This window comes from Cottoperca gobio, chromosome 5 (genome assembly GCF_900634415.1).
Source record: "Cottoperca gobio chromosome 5, fCotGob3.1, whole genome shotgun sequence".
In the NCBI taxonomy this organism is placed as follows: Eukaryota; Metazoa; Chordata; class Actinopteri; order Perciformes; family Bovichtidae; genus Cottoperca; species Cottoperca gobio.
The window spans coordinates 28,651,822-28,677,805 of NC_041359.1; the positions used below are offsets into that span (position 1 = coordinate 28,651,822).

Below are 25,984 nucleotides of genomic sequence, written 5' to 3' on the forward strand. Positions count from 1 at the left end.
TATGTTAATACATACGTGAATACTTACCTACGTAAATACATATGTTAATACGTACGTGCATACTTACCTACGTAAATATAGTACGTGAATATTTACCTACGTGACTACGTTAGAGGTACGTTAGATATCGGCTATGTCGGCTGACGGTGAATCCTACAGTCAGTTTATTGATAACGAGTGGATAACCTATTCCTACCCGATGTTAACATGATGCCTGACGACGGAGTAACTTATTAAACGTGTTTCTACAGTACAGCTAGCGTTCAGCATGTTAGCCGTTCTCCAGCATCAGCATGACGTGAACCAGATGATACTTTTCCAGCTCCGTTGTCCAGACGCTCTGATACGTTTTAAATAGGTAAATGATATGCTATCAATGTTTGACATACGTATAATAATTTGTTATGTATTCATTATGTATACGTCAGCTACAACACCGCTGTGGAAAAATTGGACGTATTTGGACTCTGACACATTTTGAGCTACTTTTCATATACACCGGCATGTTTCTGCCATACGGAGCTGTGTGACAGGACCTTGTGTCAGCCGTGTTTGGCGTGTTGTCTGCGTCCTTCTAACGATCACAACTTACCCTTCATTTATATCAATGTATTGCCGATATTTCATATGCGCCGGCATACGTTTCTGTCATACGGATATGTGTGACAGGGCCTTAAGAATACGGTGAAGATCTGAGCACTTTATTCTCAGAGGCTTCTCTCTACAGCCTCGTCTTGCTTTAGCAGCTGAAGTTTGGGTTAAGAAAACACTGAATTTGTCAAAAAGAATTTAAGAATCCATGATTGTTAAAATAAAAGAACATAATACAGAAGAATTGAATTCAAAGTTCCTAAAAACAAAAGTAAAACTGCACGAAATAATCTGCTCGAAATTCATCCAAATGTCCTGAGTTATTGCTTCCCTGTTTGTGTTCACAGTTTATCAGCTGTTCTTTATTGTTATTTTCAACATGTAATCTCTGAGTTCACAGAGAAGGGGTCCGTGCCGTCCTCTCTTCCCCCAGATTAAACTCTGAACTCACTGTGTGTCTCATTGGAATCATTTTTATTTCTATAAGTGAGTTTTTATGTATTTGTTGTGAATCAGATCCGTTGATTCCGGCCAAGATGATAAATGTAAATATTTGTAAATACTAGAATAAGTTGTATTGTTATAGCTGTCAGCAGGTGTTGCATCACAGTCTACTGAGATGTGCCAAAGCTCACAGTCAGTAATGACGCTGTGAGTAAGTGATCCCCGCGGAGCTGCTCTTTAAACACGAGCCGCAGGGATTTATCTTTGTTCCTTCACTGTCTCAAAAACAAAACCATTTTGTGCAATCGTCAGAAGACTTGGTCCACAATAATTAATAGTAATATTTTCAGATTTTTAATACAGTTTTGCTTAAATCTCCTCGACGTTTTGTGCTGTTGTAACCACATGTGTTCTATTACCCACACTAGAACAATATTTAGTATGTCCTCATACATACAGTCGAATGCAGTAAACCAGGATGTCCCACTGCATCAGGTCACATTTTGCATTCTAAAACCAGCATGATTTTGTGGCTATTCTAACCCACAATCCTTTGCACCGGGGATCTATGGCCCAGTGTTATGACAAACCAGTATATCCCACTTGAATGTGTTCTGTATGCAACAGGACACACTTTGTAACTGCAGATGCAGTCCGACTACAAAGGAAAAGGAAAAGTATGAGATTTGGAACACAGGCAAATTTAGTGCCATTTGGTGGCGCTGTACCAGCATGTTTGCATATTTATACATGTGTTTAATTTGTACATTTCGAGCAGGGGTCTTCAACGTTTTTCAGGCCAAGGGTGCTGTCGGAGTTCTGTGCGACGGGGGGTGGGGAAGATGTAAATGTGCAAAAAAAAAGAAAAGAATTGGTAAATATTGTTTTGCTTTATCTACAAACAATTTCGCGACCCCCCTTCAGTACCCCCTGTTGAAGACCTATGAGTGTTCAGTCAGTGCACAGCAGATCAGCTGGAGTAGACGAGGAACGTTTGTGCAAACAAACGATTCAACATTTATAGAAAATGTTTCCAGTAATTAATAATAGATGGATTTTAATTGAAGTAGCGAAAGTTATTTCCAGGAAATCTGAAAATGATTAAACTATTACAGGCCTGTAAGATAAAGCGTATTCTTGTATTTGGTTATTTGACTTATTTAACTGAGGCTTCAGGAACATTTCATTAAAATACAATAACTTTAGTGAAAACCGCTCTGTTTCAAAGTAATAATGTGGAAGATTTACCAAATCAACCAGGAAGAAAACAAAACCTGCATTTTGGACTATTTCTATTTATTTATAGTATTTCATTTGATCTTCATCTCCAAACTGAACTAAATCCTGAAGATCAGCTGCAGTTTTTGCAAATCATCTAGAAAAGACGCCGAGAAAAACAGCAGCTGACAAAGTGAAAGGTTGAATCTTTTATTGCCTTCTGTGCTGTAATACAGAGATTCATGAGGAAAATACAAAAAGGTAAAGCTATAAGAAAATATACAAACACATACAGGCGTTCAGATATAAAGGGGTTTACACTGGTGGTGGACGACCAACGTGCTCATTCATCTGCACACAGAACCTTCAGTTTGACTGATTTGACGTGAGAAGATGGACAGAACCACTTTTCTACTGGTAAAAAAACTCCGACATGTTCAGAGGGAGACGAACTCTAGAAAGTGCAGAGTGGAGAACAAACACTGATTCCTGTCACTTCTTCACATTCATCAACAGATTTAGTGACGCTTTACATTTCTTCCCTTTTTGTTTAAGATCCAAACTACTTTCCACTTTCCTCAAGCGATCAAATGAGTTTATGTGACGAGCGATAAATTAATATTGGGAGTGGTAACAACACTTCATTTGTTAATAAAATTTGCTATTTTACTGTGGTAGAAACAAACAATCTGCTATAAAAACATCATATTTAACAAAGCGTACAACACAGCTCAGGTATAACGGAGTGACTGATGTTCACTGAATTATATTTTGTGCTTATTTCTAATATCAACAGGTGATTACATCTCGTTCACAGCCCACATGCTTACGCTCCACTCTGTGTCTATAACATGGAGGCCGATAACAAGTGTTATAAACCTTCATGTGAGCCTACAGACGTCTCGGGGTCTCCTGGAAATGTAACCTCTGTGCAGTGAAGGCTTTTGTTTCACAGCTGTTTGGTGACGGTGGGAAAGTGGACGTGGTGTTGTTGTATTTTTATTTTTTTAGACAAAACGTTTACAAATTAGGTCGTTTACGTTTCAGAACTGTGATTCTGTATCACAAGCTTTCAGATAAAGGTCATCTTCATAAGCATGAAGAGCAACAGACAACTGGAGGCTACAAAGGCTTCGTAAAAAGGCGCTTTGGTTTTGTCCATTGATATGAAGCGTTTCTGATGCGCCCTCCTCCTCTTCCTCCTCTTCCTCCTCCTCCTCCTCCTCCTCCTCCTCCTCTTCCTCACGCAGTTATTCTCTCTGTGGCGTCCCGCTCGCTCACTGACACAGATCACTTCCTGGAGAGGAGCTGGTTCTCCAGCTGCTCCAGACGAGCCGTCATCGCAGACAGTAAACAGCTGATTAAGGAATAATAAAGACATTTCACAAATATCTGTAGGTTTACAAAGAAGTCTAGTTTTTATTGAATAGATGTTTTCAAAAAATATCGTGTACCAACAAATATTTGTTAAAGAATAAAGTATTATTCTGTATTGTTGTTATTTTCAACAAATTCCATCAAAACCAACAATGTGTCACTTTCTGACTTCCTGTCTGCGGCTCTGCGCTCCGAGCCCATTGATTACTACTGACGGCGTCAATCTTTAAAAACACCTCACAAACATGTAGTTATAGTAAGTATATAGTATATATAGTAAGTGTCAGTTGTGCCAAACAAACAGGAGGAAGTAGTGCATTTAATGAGGACTATTTTCAGTGGCGGATTAATCCACATTTGGTGTTCTGTGTAGCAGCAGGACGGTGTGTGTGTGTGTGTGTGTGTGTGTGTGTGTGTGTGTGTGTGTGTGTGTGTGTGTGTGTGTTCGTGGTAATGAAGATAATGTTTGATAATTAGACTAAAGTATAATTTCGGCAGCTTTATCCTTCAACTTTTATCTGATTTGTTACACAGAAGAATTTGGGACTGAAGTTTTGCCAATTAACCCAAAATCAGTCAGAAGACGGACGTACCTGCAGCCAGAGCTCCACATCTGTAACATCTGTAACATCTGTAACATCAGTAACATCTGTAACATCCGTAACATCCGTAACATCTGTAACATCTGTAACATCAGTAACATCAGTAACATCAGTTACATCAGTAACATCTGTAACATCAGTAACATCTGTAACATCAGTTACATCAGTTACATCTGTAACATCAGTAACATCAGTTACATCTGTAACATCTGTAACATCAGTAACATCAGTAACATCAGTTACATCTGTAACATCAGTAACATCAGTTACATCTGTAACATCAGTAACATCAGTTACATCTGTAACATCTGTAACATCAGTAACATCAGTAACATCAGTAACATCAGTTACATCAGTAACATCAGTAACATCTGTAACATCAGTAACATCAGTAACATCTGTAACATCTGTAACATCAGTAACATCTGTAACATCAGTAACATCTGTAACATCAGTTACATCAGTTACATCTGTAACATCAGTAACATCAGTTACATCTGTAACATCTGTAACATCTGTAACATCAGCTACATCTGTAACATCTGTAACATCAGCTACATCTGTAACATCTGTAACATCAGTAACATCAGTAACATCTGTAACATCTGTAACATCTGTAACATCAGTTACATCTGTAACATCTGTAACATCTGTAACATCAGCTACATCTGTAACATCTGTAACATCTGTAACATCAGTTACATCTGTAACATCAGTTACATCTGTAACATCTGTAACATCTGTAACATCAGTTACATCTGTAACATCAGTTACATCTGTAACATCTGTAACATCAGTTACATCCGTAACATCAGTAACATCCGTAACATCAGTAACATCTGTAACATCAGTAACATCCGTAACATCTGTAACATCAGTTACATCCGTAACATCAGTTACATCCGTAACATCAGTAACATCTGTAACATCAGTTACATCCGTAACATCCGTAACTTCAGTAACATCTGTAACATCAGTAACATCTGTAACATCAGTAACATCTGCAACATCAGTAACATCAGTAACATCCGTAACATCAGTAACATCTGTAACATCAGTAACATCAGTAACATCTGCAACATCTGTAACATCAGTAACATCAGTAACATCAGTAACATCTGTATCAGTAACATATGTAACATCAGTTACATCTGTAACATCAGTTACATCTGTAACATCTGTAACATCAGTAACATCAGTTACATCAGTAACATCTGTAACATCAGTAACATCTGTAACATCAGTTACATCAGTTACATCTGTAACATCAGTAACATCAGTTACATCAGTAACATCAGTAACATCTGTAACATCAGTAACATCAGTAACATCTGTAACATCTGTAACATCAGTAACATCTGTAACATCAGTAACATCTGTAACATCAGTTACATCAGTTACATCTGTAACATCTGTAACATCTGTAACATCGGCTACATCTGTAACATCTGTAACATCTGTAACATCAGCTACATCTGTAACATCTGTAACATCTGTAACATCAGTTACATCTGTAACATCAGTTACATCTGTAACATCTGTAACATCAGTTACATCTGTAACATCTGTAACATCAGTTACATCTGTAACATCCGTAACATCAGTAACATCTGTAACATCAGTAACATCTGTAACATCAGTAACATCCGTAACATCTGTAACATCAGTTACATCAGTTACATCAGTTACATCTGTAACATCAGTAACATCAGTTACATCTGTAACATCTGTAACATCTGTAACATCAGCTACATCAGTTACATCAGTTACATCTGTAACATCAGTAACATCAGTTACATCTGTAACATCTGTAACATCTGTAACATCAGCTACATCTGTAACATCTGTAACATCAGTAACATCTGTAACATCAGTAACATCTGTAACATCAGTTACATCTGTAACATCTGTAACATCTGTAACATCAGTTACATCAGTTACATCTGTAACATCTGTAACATCTGTAACATCTGTAACATCAGTTATATCTGTAACATCTGTAACATCAGTTACATCCGTAACATCTGTAACATCTGTAACATCTGTAACATCTGTAACATCAGTTACATCTGTAACATCTGTAACATCAGTTACATCCGTAACATCTGTAACATCAGTTACATCCGTAACATCAGTAACATCTGTAACATCAGTAACATCTGTAACATCAGTAACATCCGTAACATCTGTAACATCAGTTACATCCGTAACATCTGTAACATCAGTTACATCCGTAACATCAGTTACATCTGTAACATCAGTTACATCCGTAACATCTGTAACATCAGTAACATCTGTAACATCTGTAACATCAGTTACATCCGTAACATCAGTAACATCTGTAACATCAGTAACATCAGTAACATCAGTAACATATGTAACATCAGTTACATCCGTAACATCAGTAACATCTGTAACATCAGTAACATCTGTAACATCAGTAACATATGTAACATCAGTTACATCCGTAACATCAGTAACATCAGTAACATCAGTAACATCTGTAACATCAGTAACATATGTAACATCAGTTACATCTGTAACATCTGTAACATCAGTAACATATGTAACATCAGTTACATCCGTAACATCAGTAACATCAGTAACATCTGTAACATCTGTAACATCAGTAACATCTGTAACATCAGTTACATCTGTAACATCAGTTACATCTGTAACATCAGTAACATATGTAACATCAGTTACATCTGTAACATCAGTTACATCTGTAACATCTGTAACATCAGTAACATATGTAACATCAGTTACATCTGTAACATCAGTTACATCTGTAACATCAGTAACATCTGTAACATCAGTAACATCTGTAACATCAGCTACATCTGTAACATCTGTAACATCAGTAACATCAGTTACATCTGTAACATCTGTAACATCTGTAACATCTGTAACATCAGCTACATCTGTAACATCTGTAACATCAGTTACATCCGTAACATCAGTAACATCTGTAACATCAGTAACATCTGTAACATCAGTAACATCCGTAACATCTGTAACATCAGTTACATCCGTAACATCTGTAACATCAGTTACATCCGTAACATCAGTTACATCCGTAACATCAGTAACATCTGTAACATCAGTTACATCCGTAACATCCGTAACATCAGTAACATCTGTAACATCAGTAACATCTGTAACATCAGTTACATCAGTTACATCTGTAACATCAATAACATCAGTTACATCAGTAACATCAGTAACATCTGTAACATCTGTAACATCAGTAACATCTGTAACATCAGTAACATCTGTAACATCAGTTACATCAGTTACATCTGTAACATCAGTAACATCAGTTACATCTGTAACATCTGTAACATCTGTAACATCAGCTACATCTGTAACATCTGTAACATCAGCTACATCTGTAACATCTGTAACATCAGTAACATCTGTAACATCAGTAACATCTGTAACATCAGTTACATCTGTAACATCTGTAACATCTGTAACATCAGTTACATCAGTTACATCTGTAACATCTGTAACATCCTGTAACATCTGTAACATCAGTTACATCCGTAACATCTGTAACATCAGTTACATCCGTAACATCAGTAACATCTGTAACATCAGTAACATCTGTAACATCAGTAACATCCGTAACATCTGTAACATCAGTTACATCCGTAACATCTGTAACATCAGTTACATCCGTAACATCAGTTACATCTGTAACATCAGTTACATCCGTAACATCTGTAACATCAGTAACATCTGTAACATCTGTAACATCAGTTACATCCGTAACATCAGTAACATCTGTAACATCAGTAACATCAGTAACATATGTAACATCAGTTACATCCGTAACATCAGTAACATCTGTAACATCAGTAACATCTGTAACATCAGTAACATATGTAACATCAGTTACATCCGTAACATCTGTAACATCAGTAACATCTGTAACATCAGTAACATATGTAACATCAGTTACATCCGTAACATCAGTAACATCAGTAACATCAGTAACATCTGTAACATCAGTAACATATGTAACATCAGTTACATCTGTAACATCTGTAACATCAGTAACATCTGTAACATCAGTAACATCTGTAACATCAGTAACATATGTAACATCAGTTACATCCGTAACATCTGTAACATCTGTAACATCAGTAACATCTGTAACATCAGTAACATATGTAACATCAGTTACATCCGTAACATCAGTAACATCAGTAACATCAGTAACATCTGTAACATCAGTAACATATGTAACATCAGTTACATCTGTAACATCTGTAACATCAGTAACATATGTAACATCAGTTACATCCGTAACATCAGTAACATCAGTAACATCTGTAACATCTGTAACATCCGTAACATCTGTAACATCAGTTACATCCGTAACATCAGTAACATCTGTAACATCAGTAACATCTGTAACATCAGTAACATATGTAACATCAGTTACATCCGTAACATCAGTAACATCTGTAACATCTGTAACATCAGTAACATCTGTAACATCAGTTACATCTGTAACATCAGTAACATCTGTAACATCAGTAACATATGTAACATCAGTTACATCCGTAACATCAGTTACATCTGTAACATCTGTAACATCAGTAACATATGTAACATCAGTTACATCTGTAACATCAGTAACATCTGTAACATCAGTAACATCTGTAACATCAGCTACATCTGTAACATCTGTAACATCAGTAACATCAGTTACATCTGTAACATCTGTAACATCTGTAACATCTGTAACATCAGCTACATCTGTAACATCTGTAACATCAGTTACATCAGTTACATCAGTTACATCAGTAACATCTGTAACATCAGTTACATCAGTTACATCTGTAACATCAGTTACATCAGTTACATCTGTAACATCAGTAACATCAGTTACATCTGTAACATCTGTAACATCTGTAACATCAGTAACATCTGTAACATCAGTTACATCTGTAACATCTGTAACATCAGTAACATCTGTAACATCTGTAACATCAGTAACATCAGTTACATCTGTAACATCTGTAACATCAGTAACATCTGTAACATCTGTAACATCAGTAACATCAGTTACATCTGTAACATCTGTAACATCTGTAACATCAGTTACATCTGTAACATCTGTAACATCTGTAACATCTGTAACATCAGTTACATCTGTAACATCTGTAACATCTGTAACATCAGTTACATCTGTAACATCTGTAACATCTGTAACATCAGTTACATCTGTAACATCAGTAACATCTGTAACATCAGTAACATATGTAACATCAGTTACATCCGTAACATCAGTTACATCTGTAACATCTGTAACATCTGTAACATCTGTAACATCAGTTACATCTGTAACATCTGTAACATCCGTTACATCTGTAACATCTGTAACATCTGTAACATCAGTAACATCTGTAACATCAGTAACATCTGTAACATCTGTAACATCAGTTACATCTGTAACATCTGTAACATCTGTAACATCTGTAACATCAGTTACATCTGTAACATCTGTAACATCTGTAACATCAGTTACATCTGTAACATCAGTAACATCTGTAACATCAGTAACATATGTAACATCAGTTACATCCGTAACATCAGTTACATCTGTAACATCTGTAACATCTGTAACATCTGTAACATCAGTTACATCTGTAACATCTGTAACATCCGTTACATCTGTAACATCTGTAACATCAGTAACATCTGTAACATCAGTAACATCTGTAACATCTGTAACATCAGTTACATCTGTAACATCTGTAACATCTGTAACATCTGTAACATCTGTAACATCAGTTACATCTGTAACATCTGTAACATCTGTAACATCAGTTACATCTGTAACATCTGTAACATCTGTAACATCTGTAACATCTGTAACATCTGTAACATCAGTTACATCTGTAACATCTGTAACATCTGTAACATCAGTAACATCAGTAACATCTGTAACATCTGTAACATCTGTAACATCTGTAACATCAGTTACATCTGTAACATCTGTAACATCTGTAACATCTGTAACATCAGTTACATCTGTAACATCTGTAACATCTGTAACATCTGTAACATCAGTTACATCTGTAACATCTGTAACATCTGTAACATCTGTAACATCAGTAACATCTGTAACATCAGTAACATCAGTTACATCTGTAACATCTGTAACATCTGTAACATCTGTAACATCTGTAACATCTGTAACATCTGTAACATCAGTTACATCTGTAACATCTGTAACATCTGTAACATCTGTAACATCAGTTACATCTGTAACATCTGTAACATCACATCTGTAACATCTGAATCCAATGAGTCCTATGTGTAATTCTGCAGGCTCCTCCTCGGGATGAACCCGCAGAGTCACTTTATCTGTTTGTTCGTCTACAGAATATTTGTTTCTTTGCTTTGGTCCCTGCTGTTTGGACGACGATGTTTTTTAAAAGGATATGTTTCTGTGTGATCTGCTCCAGGCTGCTCATGGTGGCCTGCTGGAACTCCACCAGACTCTCACAGGCACATGGGTCCTTCACCTCGATCTCCCCCTGACTCTCCTCTGCAAGAACACAAAGAAGTTACAGACAGACAGCTTCACTGTTTACATCCTGTGGCACTTAGCATGCAGGTGAGAAACATATGATGGATTAAACATGATGCATTGCTGCCCTTGATTAGATTAATGTCCACTTAGACCATCTGCAAACGTATATTTTCTTCTTTCTTTACATTCGAATGTGTTTCCTACAGCTGTTGTGTCAGCAGATGGAGCCAAAGGACATGTTTACAGTGACCTGCGTGCAGACGCATCACATGAAAAGTAACATGTGAGTCTCATCTTTCACACTTTACTTTATGTTGAACTAAATCTTTAAAAAAAAGTCTAAATTATTTTGATATGTTGTTTTTTAATTATGTTTATGACATTGAAATGAAGTGAATCAAAGTTAAAGTTAAACATGTAATCAAGTCTTTAATGCAATATATATATATATATATATATATATATATATATATATATATATATATATATATATATATATACTGGTATACTGCTGTTAAAATGTCCCGTCTGATATTACAACCTTTCAGCCTCTTCAGGAGAAAAGAAAGTGTACGGTAAGTCCCTTTATGAATAAATAAAGTTTGTTTCCATTGAGTTACATTATGATGCGTTCAAGCTCCATACAGAATTAATGAGTGTTGGGCGAAGGTTATTTTTGGCAAATAACTTGAGATTTAAATAAATAATTATATATTTTAATTTCATTTATTGAAGTTTCACAGTTAAAGAAGGCTGTGTTGTGTATTGTTTATACATAAGTTTACATTTGGGCCACCAAAAATGTACTTTAATTTAGGGGCTTTGTGCTTGAATATATTAACGTCTAATCCCGAATGAAACATTAATAAATTGGTGATGATTCCAGATTCCAGCCCCGTGTTTGTTCTGCAGTGTTTCATGTTTCAGCTGTTTGTTGTCAGTGAAAGTCGGATCCTGAGTCTTGTACCTGGGCACACGTTGAGTTTGAGGTTCTCAGCGATGGTGCTGATGGCGGTGAAGTCAGAGGTGTAATAGAAATGTTTCTCCACAGGCTCAGATGCAATCTCACGGAGCTCATCCTCCACAGCTTTACCAACCCCCACGGCGTACATGGTGATACCTGCACACATCACAAACGTACATTTAATGAGAAGGTGAATACAAACTGTAGCTGTGGTTCGACCCTCGCGCCATGTTGAGTCTTACCGGCTTCTTTGGCCATCCTGCCGTACTCTGTGATGTCGTCCTGCGAGCGTCCGTCTGTGAACACCAGCCCGATTCTGGGGATGTTGCGGCTTGAAGGACGAGCGCCCTCTGCCTCTGAGAAGCTGTTCTCCACCATGTGCTTCAGGGCCAGGCCTGTCATGGTGCCTTTCTCCATGTAGTCAACCTGGACGAGGACAGAAACTAAAGTTCAAGTCCCGAGTGTTGCCACTTCTTTCACTGTGAGCTCACACTGAAAGTGGGCCGAGCATCTGTCCTTGTTGGACGCCCAGGAAGTAAAAGTCTGTGTTTGAATGATATATATTTTTATAATTTAGATTTATTTACCAGTGCACGTCCTTTTGAACTGTCACCTCTATTCCAACTTGTGATTATGATTATGATCTTAATTTCAGGAATACTTGATGACACTTATTGTAAAAACATAGAATTGAAGATTAGTTGTTTACCTTCATGACTGCAGCTTTGATCTCGTCAGCGGTCTGGTACATGTTGAGGGGGAACTCAGTCCGAACCCGGCTGGAGTACTGAACCAGACCCACTCTGGTGCCATGAGCAGACACGTCCAGAGAGTCCACAACCTGGAGCACAGGAGGACGCGAGGCACAGGTACTTTATTATTCTTATTGCTTTTGACATTGAAAAATAAAACGCTGTCGTTTGTCACTCAATATTTATATTTATATATATATTTAATATTTATTTTTAGACACAATTCTGCAGATGTTGTGCTTTACTGGCTGATGTGTTGACAGTTGGATGTCTTTGTTTTGAGACTTGTAAACTGTTACACATCTTTAATGTATCCGGAGAGGTTTTAGAGATTAGTATTGTACACTAGTCGCTCACAAGGCTGATTATTTATTTATTAATTATAGTATTTCACTGAGCCAACACCAGGGAAGGCCACTTCACTAAAATTGTTTTTTAAATGTTTTATTTTTGCAAGTTTACCAATTGTTTTTGCTGTTTTCTTTATTTTTGCAAACTTTAGTTTTTTAAAAACCTGTGGAGAATTATTTAGTTTATTATTAAATATGTTTACTGCAGACAGAATGCAGTTCTACTCAAGCAAACAAAGACAACAACATTTAAGTTCTTATTTGTCATTATTAAATTGTCGTATATTGTCTTTGTCTCTGAAGTGTCTCCTGATGTGTCTCTCTGAGCGACAGGCTGATCTTCTTCCTTCATTACAAACACTCGTCATTAATCTGCCCGGTAACAGCCTGCAGATCAAACTGCTGATTCATCCAAACATCTGTGTGGAGGAATTGGTTTTTCTTGCAGATGATCAATTAGATTTGGTAAATTATGTTCAGTTTTTGTTGTTCTTATAGTTTAAGTGTAAAACATACTGACAATAAAAGACTTTAGTATATATATATATATATATATATATATGTATATATATATTCATACATATATATATATGAATATATATATATATGTATGAATATATATATTCATACATATATATATATATATATGAATATATATATATATATATATATGTATATATATATTCATACATATATATATATGAATATATATATATGTATGTATATATATATATATTCATACATATATATATATATATATATATATATATATGTATATATATATATGTATGAATATATATATATATATATATCTATATATATATATATTCATATTTCTATATGTAAACACGCCTCACCTGGTTCACAAACTTCTTGACCAGCTCAAAGTTTTGGGGCCGGACGCTCTTAGAGCCGTCGATCACAAGCACCAGGTCGATGTTGGCCGATTTGCAGGCTGAAGATGAGGAAGATGAGGAAGATGAGAAATAATAATTGTTTTAGTTTTGAGCCGGACTGGTAAATAAATCCACACAACGTGAGCTGATCGCAGATATGATGTTGTTCCTTTCACATATGAAGTAGTAATGTTTTCTTTTTCAGACGATCTGCTTCTCGTGCCGATAAGATAACCGATCATTTTACATTTTTGTATTTTAAAAAGACGTTCATAACCTTTATTATTGTGTTATTATGCACACCTGGTGGATTATTTAATATTCAGTAGCTTTGACATAATTAAATCTAACCGACGTCACTATTGTTACATCAAAAAGCTTTTATTGTAAATGTGTTGTCTTCTTCTGAAACTGTGAATAATGCCGATACATAAATATTGCGCATTCCTACATTCTTATCTGTTGATTAATTTCTTAAAATGTGACTATGATGCTGCTGCAGTTCCTCCACCCACAACCTCCTGCGGGTCCTGCAGGCCCCCCAGGACCTCCGTCCCCCTGCAGCCCTCTGAGTTCCTCCAGACCTCACTTACAGTACAGTTTCATTTCATAAGCAGGTCTGCGTTGAACAACAGGGAACCAGGGGATTTGATATGACATTATAATAATATATACTCTTGTGTGTGGACTTACTGCCGCAGCTCTTGCCGTCCTCCTGCAGCAGCTGCCCCTCGGGACAGATGCAGTAATAAGATCCTGGCGTGCTGACACACTGGTGCTCACAGCCGTGCTGCACCGTGTTACACATGTCCATATCTGCAAATACACAGACAAGAAACACACATTATTACATATTAATACAAACCGCTATTACTATTGTTAATTATAATAAGATGCAGTAAATTATTTCACTTTTAGGAGACTACTAATTAAACTTTTCTCAGGAAAATGTTTAATGAAGACAAAGGAACTTGGAGATCAAAGGGCTTTCCTTCACAACATCCTCAAGAAAACTAAATGTTTCTAAACCCTCAGAAACATTTCAGGAGTGTCATGCGACGGGATCTTCTCAGTTTCTCCTGACAACAAACCAGCTGGAAGTGCTTTTTAAATGATGATGAGCACAACAGATGAGCAGTGTGTGTGTGTGTGTGTGTGTGTGTGATCCACAGAAACATTGTGTGTGTGTGTGTGATCCACAGAAACATTGTGTGTGTGTGTGTGTGATCCACAGAAACATTGTGTGTGTGTGATCCACAGAAACATTGTGTGTGTGTGTGTGATCCACAGAAACATTGTGTGTGTGTGATCCACAGAAACATTGTGTGTGTGTGTGTGATCCACAGAAACATTGTGTGTGTGTGTGTGATCCACAGAAACATTGTGTGTGTGTGTGATCCACAGAAACATTGTGTGTGTGTGATCTACAGAAACATTGTGTGTGTGTGTGTGATCTACAGAAACATTGTGTGTGTGTGTGTGTGTGTGATCTACAGAAACATTGTGTGTGTGTGTGTGATCCACAGAAACATTGTGTGTGTGTGTGTGATCTACAGAAACATTGTGTGTGTGTGATCCACAGAAACATTGTGTGTGTGTGTGTGTGATCTACAGAAACATTGTGTGTGTGTGTGTGTGTGTGATCTACAGAAACGGTGCGTGTGTGTGTGTGTGTGATCTACAGAAACGGTGCGTGTGTGTGTGTGTGTGTGTGTGATCTACAGAAACGGTGCGTGTGTGTGTGTGTGTGTGTGATCTACAGAAACGGTGCGTGTGTGTGTGTGTGAGTCTCACTTGTGCAGGTCTTCTTGTCTTTGTTGAGTTTGAATCCTTTGTTGCAGTCGCAGGTGAAGACGCCGGGAGCGCTGACACAGATCTGTCCACAGTCGTGCTTCCCCTCCGCACACAGGTCAATGGCTGAGTAACGCACACACACACACACACACACACACACACACACACACACACACACACACACACACACACACACACACACACACACACGTTATCTTCAGTTTGTCCTTAATGGTACAGTGGAACGTTTTCAGTTTGTGTATTTGTGTCTAAGTGTCTTCAGGCCGGACACGCTGCTGACCGCACGTTTGAGACACTTATTAGAGTAACGACATATTTTACAATTTGATTAATCTGTTCATAGTTTTTTTTGGATCAAATGAAGAAGTCCCCTTATTCCAAAGTGATGTTCTCAAACTGCTTATTTACTCGGAACAAGAGTCCAAAGACACAAAGGGAATTCATTTACAGAAGCAGCAAGTCTTCCTTTATGAGAAGCTGGAGACGGAAACTATTTAGTATTTTACTGACTCCTGCTGCAGGGTGCTGTCGATGCACCAGGGGCCTGTCAGTGTAGGTGTGTGTGTGTGTGTGTGTGTGTGTGTGTGTGTGTGTGTGTGTGTGTGTGTGTGTGTGTGTGTGTGTGTGTTGGTGTGTGTACAGCTGTGGATGTGTGGATGTGTGTATGTGTGCGAGGGCCTGACTAACGTGTGCAGGTCTTCTTGTCCTCATTGAGTGTGTGTCCTTCGTTGCAGTCGCAGGTGAAGACGCCCGGCGCGCTGATGCAGATTTGTTCACAGTCATGTTTCCCCTCAGCGCAGAGGTCAATGGCTAAATAACACACACACACACACACACACACACACACACACACACACACACACACACACACATTTATTTAAAGTATGTGTGTGTTTTCTGTGCATTCACTTACATGCATACTCTCTTGAAATTAGCTCATAATACCATACTCCAGTTCGGGTGTTTTTACTGCACCGTTCAGACACAACAACACATTAAACACAAGACGTCATGAAGACAATAATGTGCGTGTGTGTGTGAGAGTGTGTGTGTGTGTGTGTGTGTGTGTGAATGTGTGAATGTGAATTGAATTTAGTTTCATGGCTTCATGGTGAGCTCTGACTTTATAACAGCCATCATTAATACATGGTGCATTGATAGTTATTAAACTTTAGTTAATAGTTATTTTGTAAAATTAACTATCAATTTATTAATGATGTTATTATAAAGTTTTTTAATCTTTTTTCTTTAGGGACAAAAACAATTACTTCAGTATTTGTTTTTGTTTTGAGGATTCTGTCACATGGCCTGATTTGTTTAATAACATATAAAGTTCGTGTATATGTAGTCCGTGGTGACACTGTTATAGAGTTGTGCATCATCTGCATAGAATAGAATATTCTGTAATCTGAGCCTGTGAGTGTTAAATGATCCTACATTAATCCTGCACGTGCTCCATCAGACAACTTCATTGTGTTTTTGTCATTAAGGGAGAGTTTGTCTCGTGTGTGTGTGTGTGTGTGTGTGTGTATGTGTGTGTGTGTGTGTGTGTGTGTGTGCTACTTACCCTGGCAGGTCTTGCCGTCCTCTAGCAGCCTGTGTCCCTCGCTACAGCGGCAGTGATAGCCATTGAGCACACTCACACACTCATGATCACAACTGTGGTTCCCAAACGAACAGTAGTCGATCACTGAGGGGAGGAAAGCAGCGCGGCCGTAAGCAGCAGAGCGAACAGCAGCAACGTGTGTGTGGAATTGCATCTAATTTCCCTTTGTGTCACAATAAACTATAGGTCATATTCTTTAAAGCTGGGGGGGGGGTATGTCCGTCATAATAACTTTTTAGCATATTGTAATTCAGATGGTGCCCCAGTATGTAGTTTTCTATACAGATGTAGATATACAGTATATACTACAGGACAAGCATACAGAAACCATACACTTCACACATTAATCTATTCAGTTTTGTCAAGATAACAGAAATGGAGTATGCGATATCAATACCAGTGAAGTTCTATGATTCTTGATACCAATAGATCGTGTGCATGTGACGTCACACTTATTTCCCAACCCGTAAGTCAGCCATGTTGGTTGGAATACACAACCGAGACTGCGCCCGTTCGCGTGTGAGTTGCTGCAACGCTTCGTGATTTTCTTTGTATTTAAACGTCTAAGATTGAAAGAAAATGCCAACCTTGTGCGCAGTGTATACTTGTGGTCATAACGCTACTCGTGACCCAGAGAAACGCTTCTTTAGATTTCCTAAAATCATCAAAAACAACGATCCACAAAAGAGGGATGAGTTACTGTCTACTGAACGACGTCAGCTGTGGTTTAGCAACATAACTCGTGAGGATTCAACAGAAGAAGAAGCTCAGTTCACCGTGTGTGTGGCGTCCACTTTATATCTGTAAGAGCTCATGCTAAAGCTATGTTTGCAATGTTTACGTTAAACATTTGTGCTTCTGATATACCCGGACACTGTAAGACCTTACTTCTCCACATCGCTGACTGGTAAATAAAGCACTTTCTTTACATGTGATGCCATTTGCTCTTTTCTTCTGTGCATGTTTTTGTTTTGCTTATTCTTGAGCCTACTTCACTTGCGAAAAGCAAAGCACCAATGTGAGAACATGCTTTGTTTAATCCAGCCATACAATCACAGTGTGCGAGGATAACATCGCCGCTCTTCTCACTCACAAACCACGGCTTGAGCGGTGTATCTCGAGCTCTTTGAGAGTGATTCACACGGGCATGGACGAGCACCCTGTCATCTTTCAGTGGTTTGGTAAGAAGACTACCAACCCAGCCAGAAACAAAGACATTATAAGCATCTAAGCTCTTGTACGCCTTCATTTGTGCGTTGGTTGCCCACGACGTTTGTAGCACAAGGTAGTTCACAATATCCGGATATTCAATCGGTGGTAATGAATCTAAATCCTCAACATAATCCGACGGCTTTAGCGTGTACGGGTCACGGCTGCACATTTGGACTTTTCCTCTGAATCTTGTCTTTGCAGAGGATCCAGAGAGTCAACATACTTTGAAGAAGTCGGAGCTGTTGTTGTTCGCTTTAGACGCCATTGTTGTTTTGTTTTTCAATCAACATGGCGCATACGTCACACAGTTTTGTCACGTGTTTGCACACTACTTATTCGATACCACATTAAAAAACTAAACAATTAATCCCAACTTCAACCTTTTATTACTGTTTGCATACAGATGTTTGTCAGGAAGTTAAACAGTTAAGAATTACCTCTAATATTTATTGTATATGTTGTGAAAATTTCTCCTTCAAACACCTAGATTTAGTCAAGATTCTTGGCAAAAACTACATATTACAAGACTACATTGAACACATCATAATGTTATGACCTTCGCCCAAAATGCGTACTGGTTCATGATTGCGAGCCTGTTTTCTTTGCAAACCTGAAGGCCTGTAAATCTCTTGTAGATGACGAGCTGTGATTCGAGGCTCACAATCTGCGAAGTGTTTCAGAGATGGAGAGAAAATGTTGCTAACAGTGTAGCTAACAGTGTAGCTAACAGTGTAGCTAACAGTGCAGTTAACAGTGTAGCTAACAGTGTAGCTAACAGTGCAGTTAACAGTGTAGCTAACAGTGTAGCTAACAGTGTAGCTAACAGTGCAGCTAACAGTGTAGCTAACAGTGTAGCTAACAGTGCAGTTAACAGTGCAGCTAACAGTGTAGCTAACAGTGTAGCTAACAGTGTAGCTAACAGTGCAGTTAACAGTGCAGCTAACAGTGCAGTTAACAGTGTAGCTAACAGTGTAGCTAACAGTGTAGCTAACAGTGTAGCTAACAGTGCAGTTAACAGTGTAGCTAACAGTGTAGCTAACAGTGCAGTGAACAGTGTAGCCTGCTGCCGTGAGGCTAGCTTTAGCTCACAACACTGCACACTGCCGCGAGCAGTCTTTTTGTCTTTTTGATAAGTCTGTCTTTGTTGCTTTGCAGTTGAACTCTGAAATGACACGAGATCGTCCAAAGTCTCCGTCACGTGTTTCTAAAGCCTGAAAACAGCTGAGAGGAGCAGAAGTCAGACTTTCTCTCGGACCTCTTGAATTACAATATGCTGAGAGGTTATTTTGGAGTTTTTCTCCCAGTGAAGCCAAACAAACGTTTCCTACCTCAGCTTTAAGCTGTACGACATGTTTCAAAGCCAACATGACACTAAAGTCTTTAAGATTTAAATGTGGGAATAAGGTCTTAATAAAAAACTGTGATTTCAAGCCAGGATGTAAAGAAATATAAAGGATTTATAGTCTTTTATTGAGACAAAAGGGAACGTGATGCAAACCCACACTTCATGAATCAGCAGAGAAATCATGAATCAGCAGTTTGTGAAGCTCAGAATCCATTTCAGCCGAACATACTTCTTAATATAAAGCCAGGAGCTATCGTCACATACAACTGGATGTGTGTGTTGTGTAAAATTATATCAGGAATGCTGTATTCAGGAATACAGTTTCTACGTGTTTTCTGCATGTGTGTGTGTGTGTGTGTGTGTGTGTGTGTGTGTGTGTGTGTGTGTGTGTGTGTGTGTGTGCGTGTGTGTGTGCGTGTGTGTGTGCGTGTGTGTGTGTGTGTGAGACTCACTGGAGCAGGTCTTCTTGTCGTCGTTCAGTTTGAATCCTTTGTTGCAGTCGCAGGAGAAAGAGCCGGGAGAGCTGACGCAGATCTGCTCACAGTCGTGTTTCCCCTCCGCACACAGATCTATGACTGAAACACACGCACACACACACACACACACACACACACACACACAGTAAATGTAACTTTCATCATCTCTGTGTTAAGTGACATTTATACTCGTAACAATGCAGCAAGTCTTCCTGTTCCTTTAGATAAACTAATATTCTGTTTTTATAATAGTAGTGTGACCGCTCAAGTACTATCAAAGTATTATATATTGCAATCAGGAACTGTGGTAGCTCATTCGGCACACTTTTAATGGTGCCAATTTGCCAAAATGTGTATAAATAAAGATTAAAGAAACAAATCAGGTTGTCACAGTTGTCTTGACTTTGTGAACCCACAGTGTCAGACTTTAAAACAAGAGCAAGTTGTGGCACTAATGTGTGTTCTGTACTTCCTGTGTGGGACCTGCTGGGTTTTGTTACCTGCACATGTTTTCCCGTCGTGGTTCAGAGAGTATCCGGGCAGACAGAGGCAGTGGAAGGAGCCCGGGGAGTTCTCACAGATGTGCTCACAGCCGTGCTCCGACTCCAGACACAGATCCATCCCTACAGCAGGGACGACATCCACGTCAGCGTCTAAAACACGTTTCAGCTCCAGACAGAAGCTGGAGGATCTTTATCAGGTCACACAACGTGTTTATTCTCAGCTTCTTACTGTGAGTCTGTGCTGCAAACACCAGGTCTTATATTTCTTATTAATTATGTTTTATTCATTCACTGTGTGTGTGTGTGTCTGCCTTTACTCTCCTTTTCCATTTCTCACAAAGGAAAGTTGTTTGTAGAATAATAGCAGTTTGAAGGATCTGCTGTGAAACGTATTATGTTCTGTGGGGGTGGAGCTTTTTCTTTATTCAGACATTCGTTGTGATTTAACTTCATAAAGAATCAACTGTTTCCTTGTTGAAGCCAAACAGCACGACATTTAAATTCCAGAGACTTGGCTGCAGGTTTTTACTCGTCTTGTGTTAAGTTGGCTTCATATAGAAGTAATCCATCAGTGAAGGTGTTCACTAGTTTCAGATTAACTCAGATATGAAGTCAGACCCTGAAGGAAACTCAGCCCGAAAGACGTTTCCCGTCTTACCGCAGAGCTTGTCCTGGAACTGAAGTCCAAACTGGTGAATGAGGTCGAAGGACTCCACCAGGAAGACGTGGTCCTCGAAGGGCGGGGACGCCATGGCCCTCAGGGACGCCATGTCGGCTCTGGCCACCCCCACGGCGTAGATCTCAATGCCTTTCTCTCTGGCCTCCGCCGCCACCTCGGCCACACGGTCCTGAGGACGTCCGTCTGTCACGATCACGACCACGTTGGGGACCTGAGGGAGAAGAAAAGAGCTCAGCTAACAACACGCAGGTTAAGCTTCAGACCCCCGGAATATTAAACAGCTTCTCGTTATTGTCTTTATTTAGTCTTTACACGATATCTGAATATTATTAAGTACTAGAAAACTGGAAGTTCATTTCTCCTCGACAGTAAACTTGACAGACTGCGGTGCATCTGTGTGATATCAGATTTAAAGAGCAGAGAAAAGAGGAAGAGTTGATCTGTTTTGCATCATAGAACCACAAAACCAGACAGTTAAATTAATCTTTAAACATAACTTAAGATATTTAGGTGGAATATTTATGTGAGATATTCAGATCACAAATATAAAACCAAGCTTTATTTTTGCTCTTCCTCGCATCAGAAAATTATATATTCATATTATTTTCCACTTTCACTGAGTTCCTGATCATAACCAGATATTCTTTCATTTTCAGAATTTAACCCTTTAAATGTCTTTTTGTGACATAATTGTCTCTGTGCTAATGTTTGTATATTTCACAGATGTGTTAATGAACATTGATTTTAATGCATTTTTACTTTTTGTGCAGGAAACATGAGGAAAAGTCTCAATCTGGTAGAAAATAGTTGAACGTTTAATCTAGAAGCTGCAGATGTCAAACTGAAATCATAGAAAGCAGGATGTTCACACATCAAACATGATGGTTTTAATGTGTTTCAGTGGAAACATGTTAAGACTCTGAGTGTCTGTATTTTGGATACACACTTTATTATAGACTTATTACAGGAGCTGAGGTGACACTGAACTGTATCAGGGACGTTACCTTCGGCCTGTCTCCGCCCTCGGCGGTGAAAGCTGAATTCATCACATATTTGATGGCGAGTCCGGTCATGGTTCCCTGAGCGAGCGGGATGATCTGATTGATGCCCTTCACCATGGTGTCCAGATTGGCGTGGGCCTTCAGAGAGAACTCTGTGCGGACCTGAAGACAGAAGAGGAAGAGTCGTGTGACGTCCACTGATCATCCTCCACGTCGTCGAATAACATTTAAAGAACCTGCGGTACCTGGCTGGAGTACTGCACCACTCCCACTCTGGTGGTGTTGAGTCCGATGTCCAGCGTGCTCAGGATGTCGATCATGAACTTCCTCATGGTCTCGAACTCATGTGGCCGGACGCTGCGGGAGCTGTCGATGAGGAAGACCAGATCCACCGGACCGGACTTACATTTCTGGACCGGACCTGCGAGAAGGAACAAAAACCTTCAACAGCAAGGAAGAAAACGGGACATCGTGGGGAGAACACAATTAAAGAAACAAGAATCGAAGCGGGACGCATCACACACGTCATAGCACTCGGCCTTGAACCCTTGATGCTCCGATCCCCTGCGCAAAGGATTGCGGGTCAGAATAGCCAGAAGAGCAACATATGCGATGGACATCCTGGGTTTTATCATACTGTCATTTATTTTGACTCAATTCCACAAACACCGTCCTGCTGCCACAAATCCTCACGACGACACCAAATCTGGATTCATCCGCCGCTGAAAATAGTCCCCAACAAATGCAGTATTTGTTTGATTTGTTTAAAATATGAAACTATATAGATTTGTGTTTTTTTTACAGTAAAATCTGTTGTTTTTACTGTTTTAATGGGAGTTGTTTATATAAGTTAATATAGAATAACTTCATATCCTTTAAGAAGTAGTAGTAGAAGAAGTAAAGTGTCTGAATATTGTTTTGCAGCTTTTTGTACAAAGTGTTTCTTACTTAACATACAATAATTATTCTATCTTGTATTTTATACCCGTGTTATTTATTCTGTTTTAGCTCTTTAATGATGTTTTAATTGTATTTAAACGTCCTTTATGATCTGGGTGTTTTGCACTCGTTGCTTCTGATGTTTTCTGTGAAGCACTTTGAGTATCTGAATAAACTTGTCTTTCCTTGATCTATAGAAGTGTCCGCGTGTCCTCACAGCAGCAGTCCAGGTGTGTTTCTCACTCACACCTGGTTTTGTCTTCACTTTGACTCCTGCGTTGTAACATCATCTTCAGAAACAGCCGTCATGAGGAGGAATGAGGCGAGTGTGTGTGAGACTTTCTGAGGCGGACGGTGGATTAATGCTCATGCAGGATTATTTCTCGTGAGAGACAGAAGAGGCTCCGTGTCGCTGAGAGCAGACATGTGGGCTTGTTGTGGAATCTGTCTTCAGTTTCAAACAGACGTGAGCACACGGCTGGTTTTTAACATCCTATAAATATGTCGACCTCATCGTCCGGCCAAATAAATCAAGTCCAGCTTCAGCTGCAGATGTTTAAACCACGTTTAAATGTAGAAGTCTGTCGCAAAGCATTAGTGGCTTTAAGTCGTGTGTTCAGCACCACGCTGGGGGCTTCGTCAACTTGTACGTTTCTCATGTTTTTATTTATTTATTGTTGACCCGGAGAACTTCTTTAAAAATAACACAAAACAAGTAGAAAGGACTTTAATTCCTCGAGTCTTCAGCCTGCACATCATGCAGCTCCATCAACATTACATGACTTTATTGTTTGTTCTGTGTCAATGTGAGTGTGTCGTGTTCTTATTGTGTGTTTCTACTCTGGACTTTATAGTATCCTCATGCCTGGCGCTCTGGACTAAAGGAATTTCCCCGTGTGGGACAATAAAGTTGTTTTGAATCTGAATACAAAGAAGTTGGCGATGGAAATCTTGAACCTCAGTGAAAATGAAAAATCTGAGATGGGAAATAGTGCAGAAGTTAGAATATAAGAATAACATATAACAAACAATGACTTGCACAAAAGACAAAACTGTACACAAAGTTATAAAATAGAAAAAAAAACAAAATTTCTCACAACTTAAACCACCTGAAAGTCAGATAAACAGTATATATATATATATATATATATATATATATATATATATATATATATATATATAGATATATATAGATATATATATATATATATATATACATATATATATATATATATATATATGTATATATATTATATATATATATTATATATATAATATATTATATATAATATATATATATAATATATATATATTAATATATATTTAGATTATATATTAATATATATTATATGTATATATATATATATATATATTATATATAATATATATATTATAACGTGTATATAATAATAATAATAATAATTGCACATTATGTGGTTGTATCGTATGATTCTTTTACAATAAAAGTGTAAATATCATCTCTTTAATGGAGTTGAAGAGAACCAATTAGGAGGAAACTAACAGAAACTCTTTCTCTCTTTTGTCTTTAATGTGTTTCTCTCCGTGTCGGCAGACTGACCTGCTCTCGGCCTGGCGGCGGCGAGGACGACAAGTGTCAACAGGAAGAAGCCACACAGAGCTCCGGACGTTCTCATCTTCATCCTGATGGTTCTGATCCAACAGATGGGTTACCACAGCTGGAGGGGAACACAGAAGCAGAAGAGGTTGTTCGAGGTGACGAAGTGTCTTTTAGCAAAACACAGAATCTTCACTCATTTACTGACGTGTGAGAAGGACAGACAGATCCAGATATCGAGGTCAAAAAGAGACAAAACTTAGTTGTTTTATTAGAAATAATCATAGTTTGAAGAGATTCCAGGGACTCTGTGACGCAGGTCCTTCCACATCAGGCTTCAGTTTTGTGTTTTCAGGTTTTTTAACCAAATGCAGAATCTGGATTTTAATCTGAAAGTTGGGGTTAGATCTTTAGAAACTGCTCTGACTTTGTTTCGGTGTCTCAGAGGAGAAAGAATAAGTAACCACACTACGGGTTTAAAGAGACGGAGCCTGAACTAAAGCTGGGAACCAGTGAGGAGGTGTCGATACAAATAAAGTCCAACGTACGATGTTTTAAAAGTAGCCTCGACCTCAACATGTGCGAAGAATTGGCAAGAACAGAAGTATCAGAGGGAACATTAAGACTTTGTTCTTGTTAATAATCTGAGTTTTGTCTCCCCCCCGTCCCCCCCGTCCCTTCACCTCCAATGATCTTTACACGCTGCCGTACACGTCTGTGATGAGTGTTTCCACGTCAGTAAAGTCCTCTTGTGTTTGTGATAATAATGTCGATGTCTGCGTGTTGCAGAGGGACATTCCAGTCCTGCCCCATCGTAAAACAGTCGCCTGCAAACACCTGGAGAAGGTTCACAGTGAGACTGTGTGTGTGTGTGTGTGTGTGTGTGTGTGTGTGTGTGTGTCAGGCTCTGGGATAATGATAATGTCTGTTTACCTTCAGGGCACACAGTCCATGTAAACTGGCACAATGAAAGCCCCCTCTCTCCCTCAGGTCCACAGAGCCGGAGTCGGCAGTCTGTTTGTCTCATCCTAATATCTTCATCTCTGTAGTGAGCGGAGGGTCGGCCAAACATTTGGACATTATTT

At 38.6% G+C, this 25,984-nt stretch overlaps 1 protein-coding gene across 2 annotated transcripts in view; it reads right to left on the reverse strand.

Annotated features, from left to right (window-relative positions):
* Nucleotides 1–3,488: 3,488 nt before the first annotated feature.
* The window catches only part of matn4 (matrilin 4), a 36,302-nt gene continuing 13,806 nt past the window's right edge, over nucleotides 3,489–25,984 (reverse strand). For both annotated transcript variants that reach the window (XM_029431570.1, XM_029431571.1), the window contains 16 exons: nucleotides 24,903–25,020; nucleotides 22,630–22,805; nucleotides 22,388–22,546; nucleotides 21,363–21,594; nucleotides 20,702–20,824; nucleotides 20,178–20,300; nucleotides 17,130–17,252; nucleotides 16,250–16,372; nucleotides 15,542–15,664; nucleotides 14,441–14,563; nucleotides 13,709–13,806; nucleotides 12,459–12,590; nucleotides 11,992–12,175; nucleotides 11,753–11,905; nucleotides 10,696–10,800; nucleotides 3,489–3,602 (listed from right to left, as the gene is read on the reverse strand). In XM_029431570.1, the coding sequence (XP_029287430.1) occupies nucleotides 3,544–3,602; nucleotides 10,696–10,800; nucleotides 11,753–11,905; nucleotides 11,992–12,175; nucleotides 12,459–12,590; nucleotides 13,709–13,806; nucleotides 14,441–14,563; nucleotides 15,542–15,664; nucleotides 16,250–16,372; nucleotides 17,130–17,252; nucleotides 20,178–20,300; nucleotides 20,702–20,824; nucleotides 21,363–21,594; nucleotides 22,388–22,546; nucleotides 22,630–22,805; nucleotides 24,903–24,984 (2,118 nt within the window). In that variant the 5' untranslated portion in view covers nucleotides 24,985–25,020 and the 3' untranslated portion in view covers nucleotides 3,489–3,543. The remainder of the gene's footprint in view (nucleotides 3,603–10,695; nucleotides 10,801–11,752; nucleotides 11,906–11,991; nucleotides 12,176–12,458; nucleotides 12,591–13,708; nucleotides 13,807–14,440; nucleotides 14,564–15,541; nucleotides 15,665–16,249; nucleotides 16,373–17,129; nucleotides 17,253–20,177; nucleotides 20,301–20,701; nucleotides 20,825–21,362; nucleotides 21,595–22,387; nucleotides 22,547–22,629; nucleotides 22,806–24,902; nucleotides 25,021–25,984) is intronic.